Source organism: Python bivittatus, unplaced genomic scaffold (genome assembly GCF_059951505.1).
Source record: "Python bivittatus isolate LINGU-HERP-01145 unplaced genomic scaffold, Pbiv_v1 ctg000840_np1212, whole genome shotgun sequence".
NCBI lineage: Eukaryota > Metazoa > Chordata > Lepidosauria > Squamata > Pythonidae > Python > Python bivittatus.
In genome coordinates this window covers 15,044,488-15,062,249 of record NW_028277113.1, presented here as the reverse complement: position 1 = coordinate 15,062,249, position 17,762 = coordinate 15,044,488, and the positions used below count along the sequence as shown (strand labels likewise).

Here is a 17,762-nt window from a genome sequence, read left to right as displayed (position 1 = left end):
TTAGGGGCTTCTATCCACTGTCCATTTATTAGGCTGTCAGCTCCTTCCACACTTAGACATACCACCCCACCCTTTACAAATATAAAATACTTTTGAAGGTAAAGCAATATATGAATAAGGTTATGCTAAAATACACATTGTCCTGACAGTGGCATTAAACGGCACGAAGGATACTGTTAGTGCATGTATTTTCTCTTGACTAATCAGTGTTGCCTCTTGTTGAAGTCTTTACAATATATTCAGATGATCAGGTAGTTTGTTGGAGTTATCCTGTGTTTCATATTACAATGGGTTGGAGAAGATATTGTATATCTTTACTCCCCTTACACTGCTTATTCTCTTTGTTTACAAGATAGCTCTTCTAAATATCTTAGCAATATGAATAATTTTTTGACCTGCAATATTTCCAATGTGATTTACATTTCTAAAAAGAATATATTATTCATTCCATTTTTATCACATCTCCCAAGGCATTCAGGGTGGCTACCCTCCCAGTTCCTTCCATATCCAGTTATTTCCGTTATAGCCTAGCAAGGTAAGATAGATTATGCTGTGATAAGTAATTAACTGAAGATCACCCAGTGTTTGACTGAACTGGGTGAACCTGGGTCCCCTTTGTCCTATTCTAGTACTTGCTGAACTACATAACACTGAATGACTTACCATACAGACACTCTTCTCCTCTTCTCTGGTGGGATATGCTCCCATAAATCATGTTACACCATGCCTGAATCTTTGCTGCCCTCATAGTATATGTGCTTTGGCTTCAGACTCCCCCCCCCCCCCACTTTGGGGAAAACACATTTTTAGGTGGAGATAGCCAAGTTTTTGCAGTTACCTCCTGTGAATGCAGTGAGGGAAAGACAGAGACATGGCAATAAAGCAGACCAAAATGTTGCAACTGTCCAATCATATTCTACTGCAGTGCCTACCTGTTTTCCTTTTTTGGGAATCTTAGGCTGTAAAGCGGCAGACTGTGTACAGTGTAGAAGATGATCTGAATGCAAAGTTATGTGAGACCAACAAGTCAGCTGAATGAGTGGACCTAGGATCAGGATAGCATTGGCCAGGGGATGGTAATCAACAACGTGTGACAAAACTCCAACTCTCAATAATGATGATGTAACATAGAAGTTACCTTGCAAGATGCATAATTCCAACTCATGTTTTCTGTGATACTTCAACTGCTGGTGGAATGAAATAATTTGCAGCTGCTTGAATGAATGCTTATGGAACCATGGCATGGAAGGAGTTTTATATATGTGACACGTCTCTTTCTTACACACTTGTGTGTACACATAGTCTCAACTCTATGTATTTTATACAATCTTCATATCAGATAATTAGCTTGTCTCAGAAATTGACAACACATTGAAGCATCTTTTCAGTCTATTAAAAGCAAATGTATATGTGATATGAGAGATACAATCATGACTTACTGTCTTTAGTTGAAAACAGCCTTTGGGACTAGATGGTTTGATCTGGATCATAACTATGGTTCCCACATTAATCTTTCAACTTCTATCTCTTTCCATGGAAGATAAGGTAACCTTTCTTCCTGATTTTCCCATGCCCTTCCTATATAATAACTAGAGTAAGAAAGACTTTTGAATCTTTGGGCACACATACAAAAGAGTAATTAAACCTATATAATCCAAATTATCCACTTCTGACATACTTGTTTTCAACAAAAGAAAAAGATGTTGAATAGCAACTGCAAATTTTTGCACATCCAGTTTGGTTCTGAATTTCTTGCAGAAGCTTAAAGAGACTTTTCTGGCCTAAATGTGCTAAATCACAATTTTCATATTAAAAGATACATTCAGCAATGAACAATCAGTGGATAAAAAAGTAGCAGCTACAGATGTTTCCTCATTTTTATTTTTATAATTTTAAAAAAAATTTATTTGTAGCCTTTTTCACATCTTGGTTTTCTTACTGCCCTCACTAATTTCTTACCTTCTAATCCATTTTTCAGTCTGCAAATATGCAAACCATCATTTCTGTATGCCAAGTTTGAAATACTGTTCTAATCTCATCTGGTTAGTTTCATAATACTGCTAGAAACCTTCCTGCCTTGATCTTCCCTTCTTAAATAAGCAGGGGGCAACTTCCCTCAGGAACATCTCACAAGGAACTGTATAGTACTACAACCCTGAAACACAGGTTGCCTGGAAATGCACACATGCTGTTAGGGAAAAGGGCAGAAGAAGGTCTCTGAAGGAGAATAGCAATAGGAGAGGCTCAAGAATGCCTAATTTTCTCTATGCCGGGCTGTAACAGGCTAAGCCAAATCAGTAGATTTCTAAAGTTGGCCATTGCTTTATTTATCTGAACATGGCTTCTAGACACTTAACATGAGATAAGGAATCATCCCTCTTGTCAATTTGAACTCTGTTTTCATGATGGGAATGGAAAGTCAAGTGAAGTCAATGGTTATTTGCACTGCCCTGTCCTGAGTGTACTCTCCCATTCAAGACTGGTGTGACCAGGAGGGCCTTTGCATGGGCTCATCTAGTGTGCCAGTTGTGCCCTTTCCTTGACTGGGAGGCCAGCCAGTTACTCACGCCCTGGTCACTGCACAACTGTATTACTGCAATGTACTCTACATGGGGCTGCCCTTGAAGGCATCTGGAAGCTACAGCTGATTCAAACTGCAGTGATGAGAGAAGTAACAGGCACTTTTTGATATGCCCGTGTGTTACCACTGCTACGCAAGCTGCATTGGTTGCCATTCAGTTTCTGGGTGCAATTTAAGGTGTATCTCCAATTGTTTCTGCCTCCTGGTACATTCCAGCAAATTGGGTGTGCTCCAGGTCCCCTCTATTAAATGGTGTCCCCTTGTGGGACCGAGGAAAGGTGCCTTCTCTGTCATGGCCCCTGCCCTTTGGAACAGCATTCCCCCCTCCACAGAGATACACGCCTCTCTCCTGGGGTTCTGTAAACTCTTACGAACTGGCTTTGGTCCTAGGCCTAAGGTTAATATATTTGTGGAGCCCCTGTTGTGGGTTTCTTGCTGTTGTTATGACTGTTCTAGTCTGGGCTGTCTGTGTTATATTTTAAATTGTTTTTACTGTTGTGGATTTTATAAGCCACTTCGAGTCTGCTGAAGTGGGCAGTTTAGATGTAAAACAAACAAAAGGAAACACTTCTTCACATAGCACATCAGTAATATTTGTAATTAATTAAGAAAAGAAATAATGATGGCCACAAACTTTAACAGCTTTAAAAGTGGATTGGATAAATTGATGGAGGACAGATCAAGGGTTATTGGTTTAAGGACTCAATGTTACTTCTAGGTTGGGGGCAGTATGCCCGGTAAGGGAACAGCAGTAGAGAGGTATGACTCTGTTGTCTGCTTATGAGTACACAGAGGCATCTGGAACCCATAAGAAACAAGATAGTGGATTAAGATGGGCCTTGGCCTGATCCAGTGGTACATAAGTGTAAACATTCATGGGTGGGTGGGTGGCAGAATTTAATGAGAATTGTGGGATGTGTGTCTAGCTTCCATGGATGCCCATAAGGGGCAGAAACGGGGAGGGGGGGTAGATGATGACACATGTGATAATGCCATAACTTACATAGAGTCAAACATTGTGATACAAGATTGAAGCTTTAGGTGATTATATCACCATGCATGGATCGTTATTTTGACATCACTACAATTTGTTACAGATACTGTTAACTAATCAAAATCTTGCTCTACTAGCTCCTATCCCTGCTATTTCATGTTTTAAAACAAATATAAATACTTGCTGTACTTCCTGTTAGAATATCATGTCACCTGACGGAGACAATGTTTTAAGCACTTTACATTGGGTAATATTTCCATAGTTAAGATGAATCAATATTCTTACAAAACTTTTAAATAATAGTTATAATAAATATGCTTCTTAGAACTTAAAATATGTGAAACTTTTTTTTATACAGGATTTAAAACATAAAGATATTTTCCAAGACAGAAAGTTCAGTAGAAGACTTCCTAAAGTATTTCAGAGGTATGAATATTTGGGCATAGTTCCTGTATAATGGTGCTGTATATAAATTAAGGAAAGTAAGCATTAGACGAAAATTAGAATTCAGCTCAACATATTATTATGCCCATTGAAAAAGTATAAGTAGTTTTGTGGTAATTGGTTACTTAGTAGAAATATACCTATTGCAAATGTTCATGTTTGTCTTTTAAGCAACAGGGTGTTTTGTTTTGTCTATATATCAGTACTTAAATGGTGAGAAGAAATCAGTAGCAATTATTTTGTTTTTCCCAGAAAATTCTGGTTTGAAATAGTTATTTGAGAGGATCACTGTTACATATTTTGACAAAACAGTGATTGAAACAAACTTGTGAAAAATATAAAATTGGAACAAGCTATTTTATGTTTATAATTTAAAAATGTGAATCGCTATATTTATTTGTTTAAAATCTTGCCTAGATAATTCAAGGGAGCCATACAAATACACAGGCAAGTACCAGCTGCTTTCCCCCCTAGAACAGGTATTGAAAAAGACATATAAATCTTTTGATCTCCCTCCCTTCTGGAGGCTTTTTTAAAGCTTGAAAAAACATTCCATTCCATGGCATAGAATCAAAGATGAACAATTTGTATTTATCCATGTCTAATCAGAAATTAGCCCTATTGAGGTCAGTTGAACACAAACCCAAATAAATATGCACATACAACCCCAGCAAAATGTATTATTGTTGTTGTTGTTGCTGTTGTTTATATCCCAGCTTTGTTCCATGAGATCAAACAGAGTGAATTTGGGGGAAGAATTATTTCACCAACATGTTTCTCCTTGAATTACTAACTCATTATTTTCACCAATTTTGTTGAATTGCTGCTTTTCTTCAGCTAGACTGTTCACTGCTCTCCAACTTCTAGCTATGTGAAAGAAAGAAAGAGAAAAATGTTGTATCCCTAAAAGAGATCAAATGGGGTAATGAAAACTGTTTACCTTCATAATTGTGTAATAGCTGCTAATAAAGGCAATAGATACAGTAGTTTAAAAGTAATAAAATCCACAACAAAGTGTATTTAATTTTAAATTGAATTGCAAGCAAATGGGTGTCCTAATGAACCCCTGTGTCAATGTAGCTCTAACCAAATTAAGTGAAATAATTTCCATCATGAGCAAACTAAATAAGTACAAAGTTTCAAACCAACCATTCTTCCTGGGAAAAGAGATTTTCGTGGATGATTCAACTCCGGGAATTAGATAGGAAAGTTCACAATAGAAGTTGCCTCTGTTCCAGTTTTAGGGCAATTAGATTAAGCTTTGTTTAACCTTCAGGTCAAAGAAGAAAAAGATGCTACAGAATCCTGGGTTGTTTATTTTGGGCAGTGTTTCCCTTACTTCAGATAGCCAGTACCTGCCTCCCACCTTAACATTTGAGGCACACTTCACTTTTACTCTTGTACATTTTTAATTTTTGTGTATATAATCATATCACGTTCAGAGACAGCCTTCTCTGACAGCCAATAATTTTGGGATTGGGTTTGACTGATCCAGGGAAATCCTGGGCAAGTTCTAAGTACTATACTAGTCTTACTGTGGCTTCTGGATGGTAACTAATATAATATATTATTTCACATGATAGAATCATGGCAAAGATTTCATTATTTTATAAGATAAATGCATTATTGTAAGGTTGGTCCCGTGTCTGATAACAATGTATCCATAACATGTAGGAAGTCCTCCATGCTAATTTTATCACATCTAATCCTCACAAGACGGGAGCAGTGTATAAAGAAACAGAAGCCCTGCTTAAGCACTCATTAACCATGTGATTGCAATTACATGATGGGGCTATATTTTTTGGCTCAGCCAGCTGTGGAATATCTCTGTTAGCTCCAGCCCCTCTGCCATGCAGATGTGCCAAAGCATCTCTAGCAGGTAGCCTTTTGTATGGCTATAAACTTCCCATGTAATTTAAAACTCTGTTCTGAATGGGATATTGAGCTTATAGGAATATAGTGCAATGTACAGTGAATCACATAAATAAGATCATGCCCCCTCTATCAAGATGTCCATTAGATTTATTTAGATTTTTATCCCACCTTTATTTTTTATCAACTCAAGGCAGCATACATATCTAATGGTCCTGGCTCCTATTTTCCCACAACATCCCTATGAGGCGCATTGGGCTAAGAGAGAGTGACTGGCCCAGAGTCACCCAGCTGACTTTCATGCTCTAAATCCTGCTAGAAGTCAAGATCTCCTGGTTTCTAGCCCATCACCCTAACCACTACACCAAACTGGTTCTCAGTAGGTGTTGAGGGCATAGGGAATGACCTTGAAGGAGATCGAGAAGATCCATTACCAAGGCAGTGATCAGACCAGCATGGCTTAAATACTGGGACCATCCCAATCCCAGTCATGCCAATGTGGGGTTTTTTGTTCCAGTGGAAGACAAGGAGAAAGAAAGGGAAATGGGATAGAAGGGTGTCAGGCCCAGCCCAAGAACAACAATGAGACAGTCCAGTCCAATATAATTCTTTTATTAGCTCGCTCCTAATAGACAGAATCTCACCAGACTAAACCTATGCTAAAGCAACTAGTGGATATACCCCGTGAAACTCTAGGGAGGGGCTATCCTTACCCTCTTTGCCTTCCCACACTCCTGCTGTGGACTGAGAAAGTGCTTGCTTTGGAATGTTCCTCCTCCTCCTGATATCCTTGATCCTCCATTCCAGTCTCTTCCTCACTCATGCCATCCATTACAAAGGGATAGCTTTCCAGCCTTCCTTGTAGAGCTGGAAAAACTATGCATGTGAAAGACCCAGCTCTCTCATGGCATATGCTGTTGGCACATGAATGCAAATTTGATGTGTGGGAAAGTGGAAGGCTGTAATTTGTCTCCTGCAAATTTATTTACAGGCAGTCCTCACTTAACAACAATTTGTTTAGTGATCGCTTGAAGTTACAATGGTGCTGAACAAAGGGACTTACAACTGGCCTGAGCACTTACAACTGTCACAGCACCTCCACAGTCATGTGATCATGATCCAGGCATTTGGCAACCAGCTCGCACTTATGATGGTTGCAGTGTCCTGGGGTCATGCGATTACCATTTGTGACCTTTCCAGCCAGCTTCTGGCAAGCAAAATCAATGGGGAACCATGTGATTCACTTAATGACATCTGCAAAAAAGGTCATGAAAGTGGGCGTGGCTTGTTTAACAACCACCCTGCTTAACAACAAATGTTCTGGTATCTATTGTGGTCGCTAAGCGAGGACTATCTGTATTCAGTTTAGAAAGTTATAAGACTGCCCAATTCTATAACAACTCTGGGCAACATACAGTAAAAACTAACAGACAATTAAAACAAAACAACAACAGCAACTCCCACCTTAGTCCAGAAGAAAAACGGCCATTAAATGATTTAAATTAAATTCCCCTTATTGTCTCTGAGGCTGTTCCTCTTTTTAAAACCTTTTATATAACAATTACAGACATAATCTGCGTGCATTTAAAAGTTTAGGAATTATCAGAAAAAAGCACTCCCCCACAAAACAATTTCAAAAATAAAATCTGAGTTTGAAACACTGCAAATAATTGTCTTGATACAATTGCTTTGGGTAAATATATCCTACTGCTGATTAAAACCTAGATTTCTGAATTAAGTTCCTAACAGGAATTTTTTTTTTTTTAAAGCTTTTTCATCTCCATATAATGTTTATATCAGTTAATGCTGTTCATTCATTGGCTAAAAAATAGTGAGAAACAGCAACTGACCATTTTTGCAAAACAAATAGGCAAAATGTTGACTATGTATATATATTTCAAGTCCCAGAAGAGTTAAAGATTCACTGTCATAAACCAAGGAATATTGCTCCCACTCTGTACCCCCAGAATCAACATCCCTGAGTGCTGGAGGTGGGTGTGAGATTTTTCCCAAGCTATGCTATTGCTCGCACAACAGACAATCTGCTTTGCTAGTCTGGATTTTTTGTGTGAACTCCAGCATTCACTTGATTGTGGCCTACTACTTTGTTCACATCAATTCAGACACAGATGTATGATACTGCTTTATGATGTTTTATTCCTTTGCCACTTCTCCGGAAATGCCCGTCTACCTCAAATGCATCGTTTGATCCTCTCTACTCCTGGATTCTCTACAACATATTTAAGAAGCACGAAGCAATGCAGGAAAGTTCCAGGTGTCAAGGTTGCCTTTAATTTATGCATGTTATTAAAATTTCCCCTTTACATTCCCTTTGTCACCAAAGCGAGCCAGGAAGTCAGGTGTTGGAAACTGCCTCAAATGCCTGGAAAATGAGGGCTGCAGCCAAACTTTGTAACCTTGCAGGAGTGAATCATGATTCAAATTCAAATAGAACAGCTGTTCCTTGCTGGAAGGTAAGCAGTTTCGGTCTCCCTCTCCCTCTGTACGTGTTTTCAAATGTAAATTGCAAAATGACTAGATCAGATATATTGATTTCCTTGTATAAAAATCTCTTTATTTAGATTTAAAAGAGATACTAGGAGTTTAGCAGGCTTTTAATATGTACATTCCTGCAGATGCTACATTGTGCTTTAACAAAATGTCTAGAAGTATCTATGACCCATGAATCATTTGGGCAAGGCTGGAGTTCTTCAAGCCAAGCAAAGTGGTACTGCAGGTAGGAAGGCAGCTCTGCCACTATTTAAATGAGACAAGCTTGAGATATGATGCATCTCCTATCTCCTTTTCCTACTCAACTGACACTCGCTTTGAGGGAATGTTGTAAATGCAAGAGAGATTGTGGTATAATTCCTCAGACTGGCGTTTTTGCCCCCCAGTCACTATTCGATTATCTTCCAAATTGCTGTGTTTCAGAGAGATAAAGATTTTTTATGGCTTGCTGACTTGAAACAACTAGAAGAGCCAGAAAGAGAGGAAGCTAACTGGCCATGCATAGTAATTCCATTGGTAAATGACAAAATCTTTGTTTGTGTGACATTTCCAAAATTACTGCAGAAGATGAATCTAAAATATAAAATGTCACATTTGGCATGCAAAACTATCACAATATATTTCAGTATAAAATTCATAGAGGCGTTTAATTTAGAATGTGTTTAATAACTCAGTCTGACTGCATCAGTAATCCTGCCTTGAGGTTTTAGAAACATTGTCTTATTTATTCATTCACATGATGTTAATTGTATGTATGTATGTATGTGTGTGTGTGTGTGTATTTGTGTGTGTGTGTGTGTGTATATATATATAAATAATATTAAGGTTAATACTTCACTATTAATTAAGAATTTTCTAATTTAACTTAAATAATTGCACTGAGATTAGGTTGTTAAGTACAGATTGTGTTGACAAAAACAAGAGGCTTAACTCCTTCAAGTGTTTTTTTTTTTTTTTAACACTGCTGAATGTAACTTCATATGCTTTCTATCTATATGGAAATATGCTGTTTCTCCTATTATACATCGAAGCCAGGATTTTTTAAAAAGAGATAATTGGTCGCTATATTCCTTAGGGCATGCCAGGATTAAAATCTTTGTATTCTGTGGGCACTCTCATAATCATACACCCCAAGTTAAATAAATATTTCCATTGTATACAGCGTATAGGGCTTATACTATTATCCCACATATGACTAATGTATGACTACTTATATGGTTAAATATCTTTGCTATATCAAATAAATCATCTGAGATCCTGGAGAGATTGTAGGCCCGTGGAACAGTGTGCACATTGTGCCCAGCCCTGGTTTAAAGCACAAATTCTGAAATATTTTGTCAAAGGTATGCTTTTTGTGTGTGTTATCAGATGTCATGTTAAACAATTATCTCCCAGGATCAATTACTTTATTTTGAAATTAATATATAAAGAAACACTTTTTGCAGCATGATTTAATAAGATAAAAGCTTACTGTATACCTTACAATACTAGAACCTTAATCTCTCTAACAACAACATGAATAATTTAATGTGTCCATTGGAAAAAATCAAGAGGTTAAGCCTTTGCTTCATGATTTCAGTACAAGTTGGGTAATGCTGGGAGGGAGAAAAAGGTGATACATTGGGACAATGAATACGCTGTTTGAGGATAATTAGACCTGTAGTTCAGCAACGGGGGGGGGGGGGGGAGGTGTTGGGGAAGGTTGGTGTAACTATTCCACTCTCTTTGTGGGAAACAGACTAAAGTATTTTTAGTATTGCCAAACAGAAGCAAGCCCTTTTTAAAGGGGTGTGGTGGGGGGGAAGGAATTAAGGCAATGGCCCCCAAACTCTCCCTTGTAGGGGATGAAATCTGAAGTATATTTCAGTATTTGAAAAAAACTGGATGGATCAATATTTTTCATTCAAACAGGAAAACAGATAAGTTAAAATATATTGCCAAGAGTTATTTCAGAAGTTCAGGATTCCCCATGTAGTCCTGATTACTTGACTATTGACTTCAATGGACAGAGAGAGAGAGAGAGGAGAAAAATATTATATTGACATAGAATACACTGAAAAGAAAATAAGGGTTGGGGGAAGGTTCAAAATAACCTTTTCTCCCAACTCATCTCAGACGTTTTAAAAAGTACTGATCAGAAGTGTTGCTTTCTCCCACTTTTTTCCTTTAGATTAACTGGACTAAAAAATCTCAATTTACTGAGATCCATCTAAAGTGCTTACGGGGTATCAAAGACAAAGTGCCACAAGGTAGTTACAGTCTCAAGGTTTCCATCTGTAAACAACTTGATGGAAATTTTCTTTCTTGTTCCAAAGTGGATGGACAACAACTGGCTGGAATGTCACTGCCTGCGAGACATAATGGGAACTTCTATGATGTGGAGATCTCTTTTGAACAAAGCGTACACATAGTAAGTGAAGTTTTTTTTAATATGTTCTTTTTGTTTTATGATTGGAAAAAAAGTATTCTGTACTGAGTTACATTACTTTCCAAAACTGAGTGCCTTCCATACATGTTAGGCCAACTCCTTTTTTTCCACGTTGGCTGGAAATCCTAAGAACTGAACTTCAACACAGCTGGAAGGTCCCAGTTTGGGGAAATATTTAATACATTTTTTTACACTCATAATCTATATAATATTTTAAGGTAAAATTTGGCTACAGGCAGACTTTTCTATCTTCTCTTACTAATATACAAATTATTTCAGTCATTGAAAATAGTTATATAGCAAATAAGCAAGTAATATATTTATTACAGTATTACAAAATTACCGGATATATTAAGCCCTAGATTATGCAGCACTGTCAGCCACATTTAGGTTTTTTGCTTGCTTCTTAAATGGTCTATGCAGCTTGTCATCTGTGTAATTTGATTTGGGTAAAGTAGCTTTAGAATAATAAATGAATAAGTAGCTATAGATAAATACATGAATGTACATATCTTTTTCTATGTTTTAAGCTTCATGGATCCCCATCTGTGAAAAAAGAGAAGTATTTTGAACAAACCACCAATAGATAAATATGTGGAAAAACAGAAGTTGTTGGTGATCTCAGAGAGGTGGGGGAAACAAACTTAAAGAATGTTTTCATTTGTCTGATAAACACAAAGTTTATTACTCCCCAATAAATACATTTACTTTTCTTCTTTTTTTTTGTGGGCCAAAAGTTTATGTTAGCTTATTGCAGTATTGAGCCCTCCCTGTAAAAAGTAAAAAGTAGCCTGGAAGAGGACAAAACCAACACATAAACGAACACAATATTTCCCAAAACAGAGTGGCAAGGCAAAGTAAATTTGATTAACTTAAATGTAATTAATTATTATATGATACATATATTCTTATTATTCATCTTGTGTTTTTCCCCTATCACAAGCAATTTTACAACTCTGCCCTCTGGATAAAACAACAGCAACAATAGGGACATGGTCCAGGTCTTTAGAAACTGCCTATTATCATGGCAATTCGTGCTGTGTACCTCTGATTTATTGGATAAAACTTGTTCATTGGATTATCAGAAAGCACAGTGATTGGCTACTGTGAATTGATGTGATTGTACATTTGATGGATTTTGTATAAGAGACCTATATTTAACCCCTCCAAAGATGAATCACATCTCTTTGCCTATCCTGACAAGTATAAAGGATACGTGTATCTATTTCTTGCATTAACTTTCACTACATTCCATTTTAATTTCTTTTTTGCTAGCAGCAATTAGTCATGGATTGGGTTTCTGTCTCAAAAGCATATTTATGCTACTTGCTTGTCATGATACTTACACAAAAGATCAACAGTTTAGGTTTCCTGTAGGCAACTGACGGAAATAGTGCGCTGGAATAGATAAGCCGCTGGTTTGATCTAAACAGACCCTTCTTATGCTGTTATGTGACTCGGTCTTTGGAGTCTTTGAGTCACTGGCTGGTTTTTAACAAAGGCAGTGTTTCTCCACAGGACTTGCCTGTCGAAATTGTCTCAGGAGGTGGATGCTGGAGGGCAGCAGTAAAACATTGAAAGAGAGTAGAATATTATAGGCCCTGAACTGCTCCTCCCAAAATCACCTGCTGCCTTCAGTGTAGTTGAGAACTTTGTCCCATCTTCAAATGAAAGGAAGAGTCTGGTCTACTTGAGTTTTGGTACATGGAATAGAAGGGAGAACCATTTTTGTTCAGGGCAGCAACTTGGCCACTTTGGCATTCCATTGGTCAGGGCCTCCTATGGCATTCCAGAAAACATGCTGGCTGGGAGAGGATGCTTGTGAAACTCTTGCAGGCCAGGCAAATTGATTTCTTATGCATCTTTCCTATACTGTTTTTTTTTTTTTTAACGCATGGCTCATATCCCAATTCAGAATGCTTTCTGCAGTGCCTATGGCAAGATGCATTCCAGAAATATGGGAAGCTAGAGGGAAAGGTGGAACACTAGGCAATAAAAGTTAAGCAAGTACACCAGTACCCTTAGCCATTTCTTAAGTGTATTAAAACAGGGCCCAACTCTTTCCCCAAGCTTGAAATTGCACCAAAATACATCTTCCCCTGTTTTGAAGTGATTGACAATTGAAATTAGCTAAGTGATCAGTTTCACTTCAGTTTGTATCTCTGGAAATATGTTTCTCTGCTGTACGAGTGTGTGTGGAGGGGAGGCTATTATTGCAAAATACAGTTGGGAGCCTAGTTTAGTAATACTGAACTGAAGTTCTAACCCACATTGGCCAATAAGGACTGGAACATTTAAAATTGTAAATTATAAGCAAATTGGAGTTTGGGAGGTGGGAGGTGTTTGTTATGCATGAAGTCCAGAAAGATAGAAAAAAATGAAATGAAGTTCCTTCTTCTTGGGAAAATGGCAAATACTTAATATGAAGGAGACTTTTGCTGTTACTGGCCATAATTCAGAGATGGGGTGCAATTTAAAGAAAGTTAAAATTAAATATGCATGCATGATTTTGAAAGACAGCACACTTGTAACAACTGTATAAGAGAGATTGTTGCAGAATATGACAATCTTCCAAAAATAATAGCTCCCTGATGTTAGCAAGTTGGCATCAGACGGGTTACTTAATCTGAGTTGAACATCCAGCCTTTACCCTCAAATATTCTCTATTCATTAATCCATGTTTTTGCTTAACTGATTGGTTTCATTTTTTCTTCTTACTTTCTTTATCAGGTCCTCTTAGCCATTTCTGATGAGAGGATAGCATTTTGTTCATGACACTCCTATGCATTTTAAAAAGTATGGAAATTGGCTTGGGATTATGGGAGTTGTAATCAAACCACCTATAAAGGGCATTGGCTTGGGAAAGGATGCTTTGGTTTGTAACACTTTGATAAGCTATTATTTGCTATTTATGCGTACATCTATCCTTTCACAAACTAAACCAGAAAACAGTGTAAACTATCCCTATAAAGCTTTGAGATTAGGAGGGTGTGTGCTAATTGTATGCAGCAGGGAGTCTCTATGGATAGACCTGTAAAGGCTGAAGTGTATATGATCCTAGTATTCCAGGATTTGAAATCAGGTAGGACACTCCCTACTGAAAATCCTGTACTAGGGGAAACTGGTTCTTCACTGATGTCAGAGGGTTCACAGTGACTCATGTGGTGAGTTGTAGGGTGGACCTTCATAAGGATTTTGGAGCACTTGGTCAGATTTCAGAAAAGCAAAAAGAATGAGTGCATAAATCATGACTTTCCCAAAGCATTTCCATTTTGAAAATATGGAAGATTTGCAATCTATCAAGGAAGTGAAGATCCTTCCATTGACATATGTGGATCATAATTCAATTTCAATACCATGGTTCCAAGGAGAAAAATATAGAAGTGCCTTTAAAAAAATTAAAAATGCCTTTTAAATGGAGGATGCATAACACATTATTACTCCAATAAGGCATATTATGAAAAGTAAAGAAGAACTAACATGTTTTTTCAAAATAAATACAATTCCAGGGATGTCAAAGACAACCATATGGGAGACAAGTAAAGCCTTCAAGAGTATAAGATTTGTAGCAAACCAGAAAAAACAATAAAACAGATAGAAATTACAGCTGGAAGAAAAAATAAAGGAACTAGAACAAATTCACAAAACCAATCCAAAATGACAAGTATTGAGACAGCTAAATAAAGTCAAACAACAAATAGACTTTTTAAAAATGGAAGAATTCCAGAAGAAGATAACATATGTCAAACAAAATCACTTCAAGAATGAAAACAAACCAGAATTTTTCAAAGAATTTTACTCTAAGCATAAAGTTGACAAAGAAGGCTTGAAAACATATACACTATTGAAGACATAGAATTTAAAAAATTAACTAAGAACACAGACAAATATTACATAAACCAGTTACAGGACATTAAAGAAGCAATAAAGAAAATTAAAATTGGAAAGGCACCAGGCCTAGATGGGCTGATGGCTCAAAATTACAAAAACCAAGAGGAAAAATAGGTGGAACCACTGTTGAGGACAATGAATGAAATCCAAGTGACAAAAACAATACCAAAGACACAGGAAGAAGCATATATAACTGATTTATTAAAAAGGAAATGATTTGAAGAAACCTCAGTCATATAGACCAATTTCTTTATTGAATGATGAACATAAGATATTTACCACAGTATTAGCTGAACCCATGAGGGAGTACATTTCTGAAATCATACATACAGATTGAACTGGTTGCATTCCAAAGAGGAAGATGAAAGACAACAGCAGCTTTATAATAAATGCATAAGAATGCATTAATAAGAAATAAAAGAAGGTGGTGGTAATAAGATCCTTAGACACAGAGAACACTTGGACAATTTGGAATGGAGTTTCCTACTAGAGGTATTTGACAAAATGAACCCAGGAGAAAAAGTCAAAATTTGGATGGAGAGTGTGCATCAATACCAAAAGCAGAAATCACAGTGAATGGAAAGCAGTCTATAAGCTTTTCATGAAATAAAGACACAAGACAAGGGTGCTCACTGTCACCTTTACTATTTGTAATCACTCTGGAAGTCCTGACAGACAAAATCCAAAAAGACAGACAAATAACTGGCATCAAACTTCAAGGAGAGGAATACAAAATGATATGTGGACGATGAAGTACCAGCAATAATACTTCCACTAAACTCTGTAAGAGACCTGATGAAAATAATTTAAAATTTTGGCCACTTTTCTGGGTACAAAGTTAATGAAAAGAAAACAAAGATAATAACAAAGTATCTAACTTCTGCAGAAGAAGATTTGGTGAAAAGATTGACTGTGAGACAATAAAAATCCCGTGAAATACTTAGGACTTTATCTGATAGGACGTAATAAAGTTATATTTCAAAGCAATTACAGCAAGTTATGGAAAGAAATAAAGCAAGTCCTTGAAAAGTGGAAAAACGTAAAACTTTCTTGGCCGGGGCTTATTGCCCAATCAAAATGAATATATTATTTAAAATGAATTTTGTATTTCAATTGGCACCAATTCCAATTTCAGATAAAAGTTTGCAGGATTGGCAAAGGTTCATATGGAGTCCGGTGGGGGTGAGTGGGCGGGAAACAAAAGTAAGAATCAAAACTTTCCAAGACTCAAAAGAAAGAGGTGGACCTGCTTTCCCTGAACTTAAATTATACTATCAAGCAAATTGTTTATCATGAATAGTGGAATGAATAAAAATCTCCAAATAACAGAATATCAATTTTAGAAGGATCTGGCTTAAACAATGTATTTCACATACATCTATGGTACAAAGAGACAAAAGAAGAAGAAAAAAAAATGAAAGGACATATTATAAGACAAAGCCTGCTAAAAATCTGGAACCTTCTGAAAATAAGTCTGGCAAGTTCACCATTAGCATCATTGTCAAATGCTTTTTATTCCAAGGATAATTATTGTAAGAAAGATTTAATTCCATATACCAATATGGTATATCTAGATTCAGAAAACAGATTAAAGACACAGCAAGAATTGCTTAATGAGGGTAGGAATGGCTAATATGCCTACAAATTATAGGAAGAATAAAATGTGATCTCAAGAAAGAAGGAGGCAACTTGAGAAAAATGACCAAATTTAAAATACTTATACAGAATGAAGATAATCTATTGGGACACATCTATAAAATGTTATGGAAATATGATATGGAGACAGAACAAATTAAAAACTGCTTGATAAAATGGATGCAAAACTTTGAAGAAGCAATTACAGTAAAACAACGTGAAGGGCTATGGAAAAAGCCCAGTAAAATTCACTCCAAGCTACCGTTTGAAGGTTAATGTGTTACAAATTGTTTTATAGATGATATCTATCCCCTTCAATGATTAACAAATGGACAAATCATACAATAACAAATGCTGGAAATGCCATAATAAAGAAGGAACATCATACCACATGTGGTGTTTACCTAAAAAACTCCAAAGGTATTGGAAGGAAATACACCAAAACATTTAGAAAATGTTAAAAATAAAATCTGAATTGAAACCAAAATTCATATTTCTCCAATTAAAATATGGCTCATTAAATTGTGGAATACTAGGACTCTGATTAAAGTTCCTCCCTCCCTCCCTCATTCCTTCCTCTCTGTCTTGGCCATACTTACTTGAAAGAATACAATCTTAAATTTAACCTGATACAGCCATGGAACATTAGGCTGAAAAAAGATTATAAACAAACAAGAAATCTCCTGTACAAGCTCCATTTATATATGCACTGAGTACAGGCCACACTCCAAAAAGCAGCAAGGTCAGGTTAAAAAAAAAATTAATTGAATTGATGAGTACTAATTAATATTACTCCTTCATGGATCACTGCCTTGTCGTGGCGAAGGGGCTTGCGTAACTCAGTGAAGCCATGAGCTATACCGTGCAGGGCCACCCAAGATGGACAGGTCATGACAGAGAGTTCTGACAAAATGTGGTCCACTGGAGAAGGAAATGGCAACCCACTCCAGTATCCTTGCCAAGAAAACCCCATGGACAATGTTAGAAGGCTAAAAGATATGACACCGGAAGATGAGCCCCTCAGGTCGGAAGGTGTCCAATATGCTACTGGGGAAGAGCGGAGGGCATTTCCAAGTAGCTCCAGAAAGAGTGAAGCGGCTGGGCCAAAGCCGAAAGGACGTTCAGCTGTGGATGTATCTGGAAGCGAAAAGAAGGTCTGATGCTGTAAAGAACAATATTGTATAGGTACCTGGAATGTAAGATCTATGAACCAAGGCAAGCTGGATGTGGTCAAACATGAGATGACAAGATTGAACGTCGACATCTTGGGAATCAGCGAATTGAAATGGACAGGAATGGGTGAATTTAATTCAGGTAACCATTATATCTACTACTGTGGCCAAGAAACCCTTAGAAGAAATGGAGTTGCACTCATAGTCAATAAGAGAGTGGGAAAGGCAGTAATG

General features: G+C 37.0%; 1 protein-coding gene across 1 annotated transcript in view; it reads left to right on the top strand.

Annotated features, from left to right (window-relative positions):
- LOC103049107 (uncharacterized) overlaps nt 1–17,762 on the top strand; it is a 164,786-nt gene that overhangs the window by 26,889 nt on the left and 120,135 nt on the right. The window contains 3 exon segments of the mRNA XM_088130906.1: nt 3,934–4,001; nt 8,236–8,365; nt 10,573–10,812. Of these exon segments, the coding sequence (XP_087987032.1) occupies nt 3,934–4,001; nt 8,236–8,365; nt 10,573–10,812 (438 nt within the window).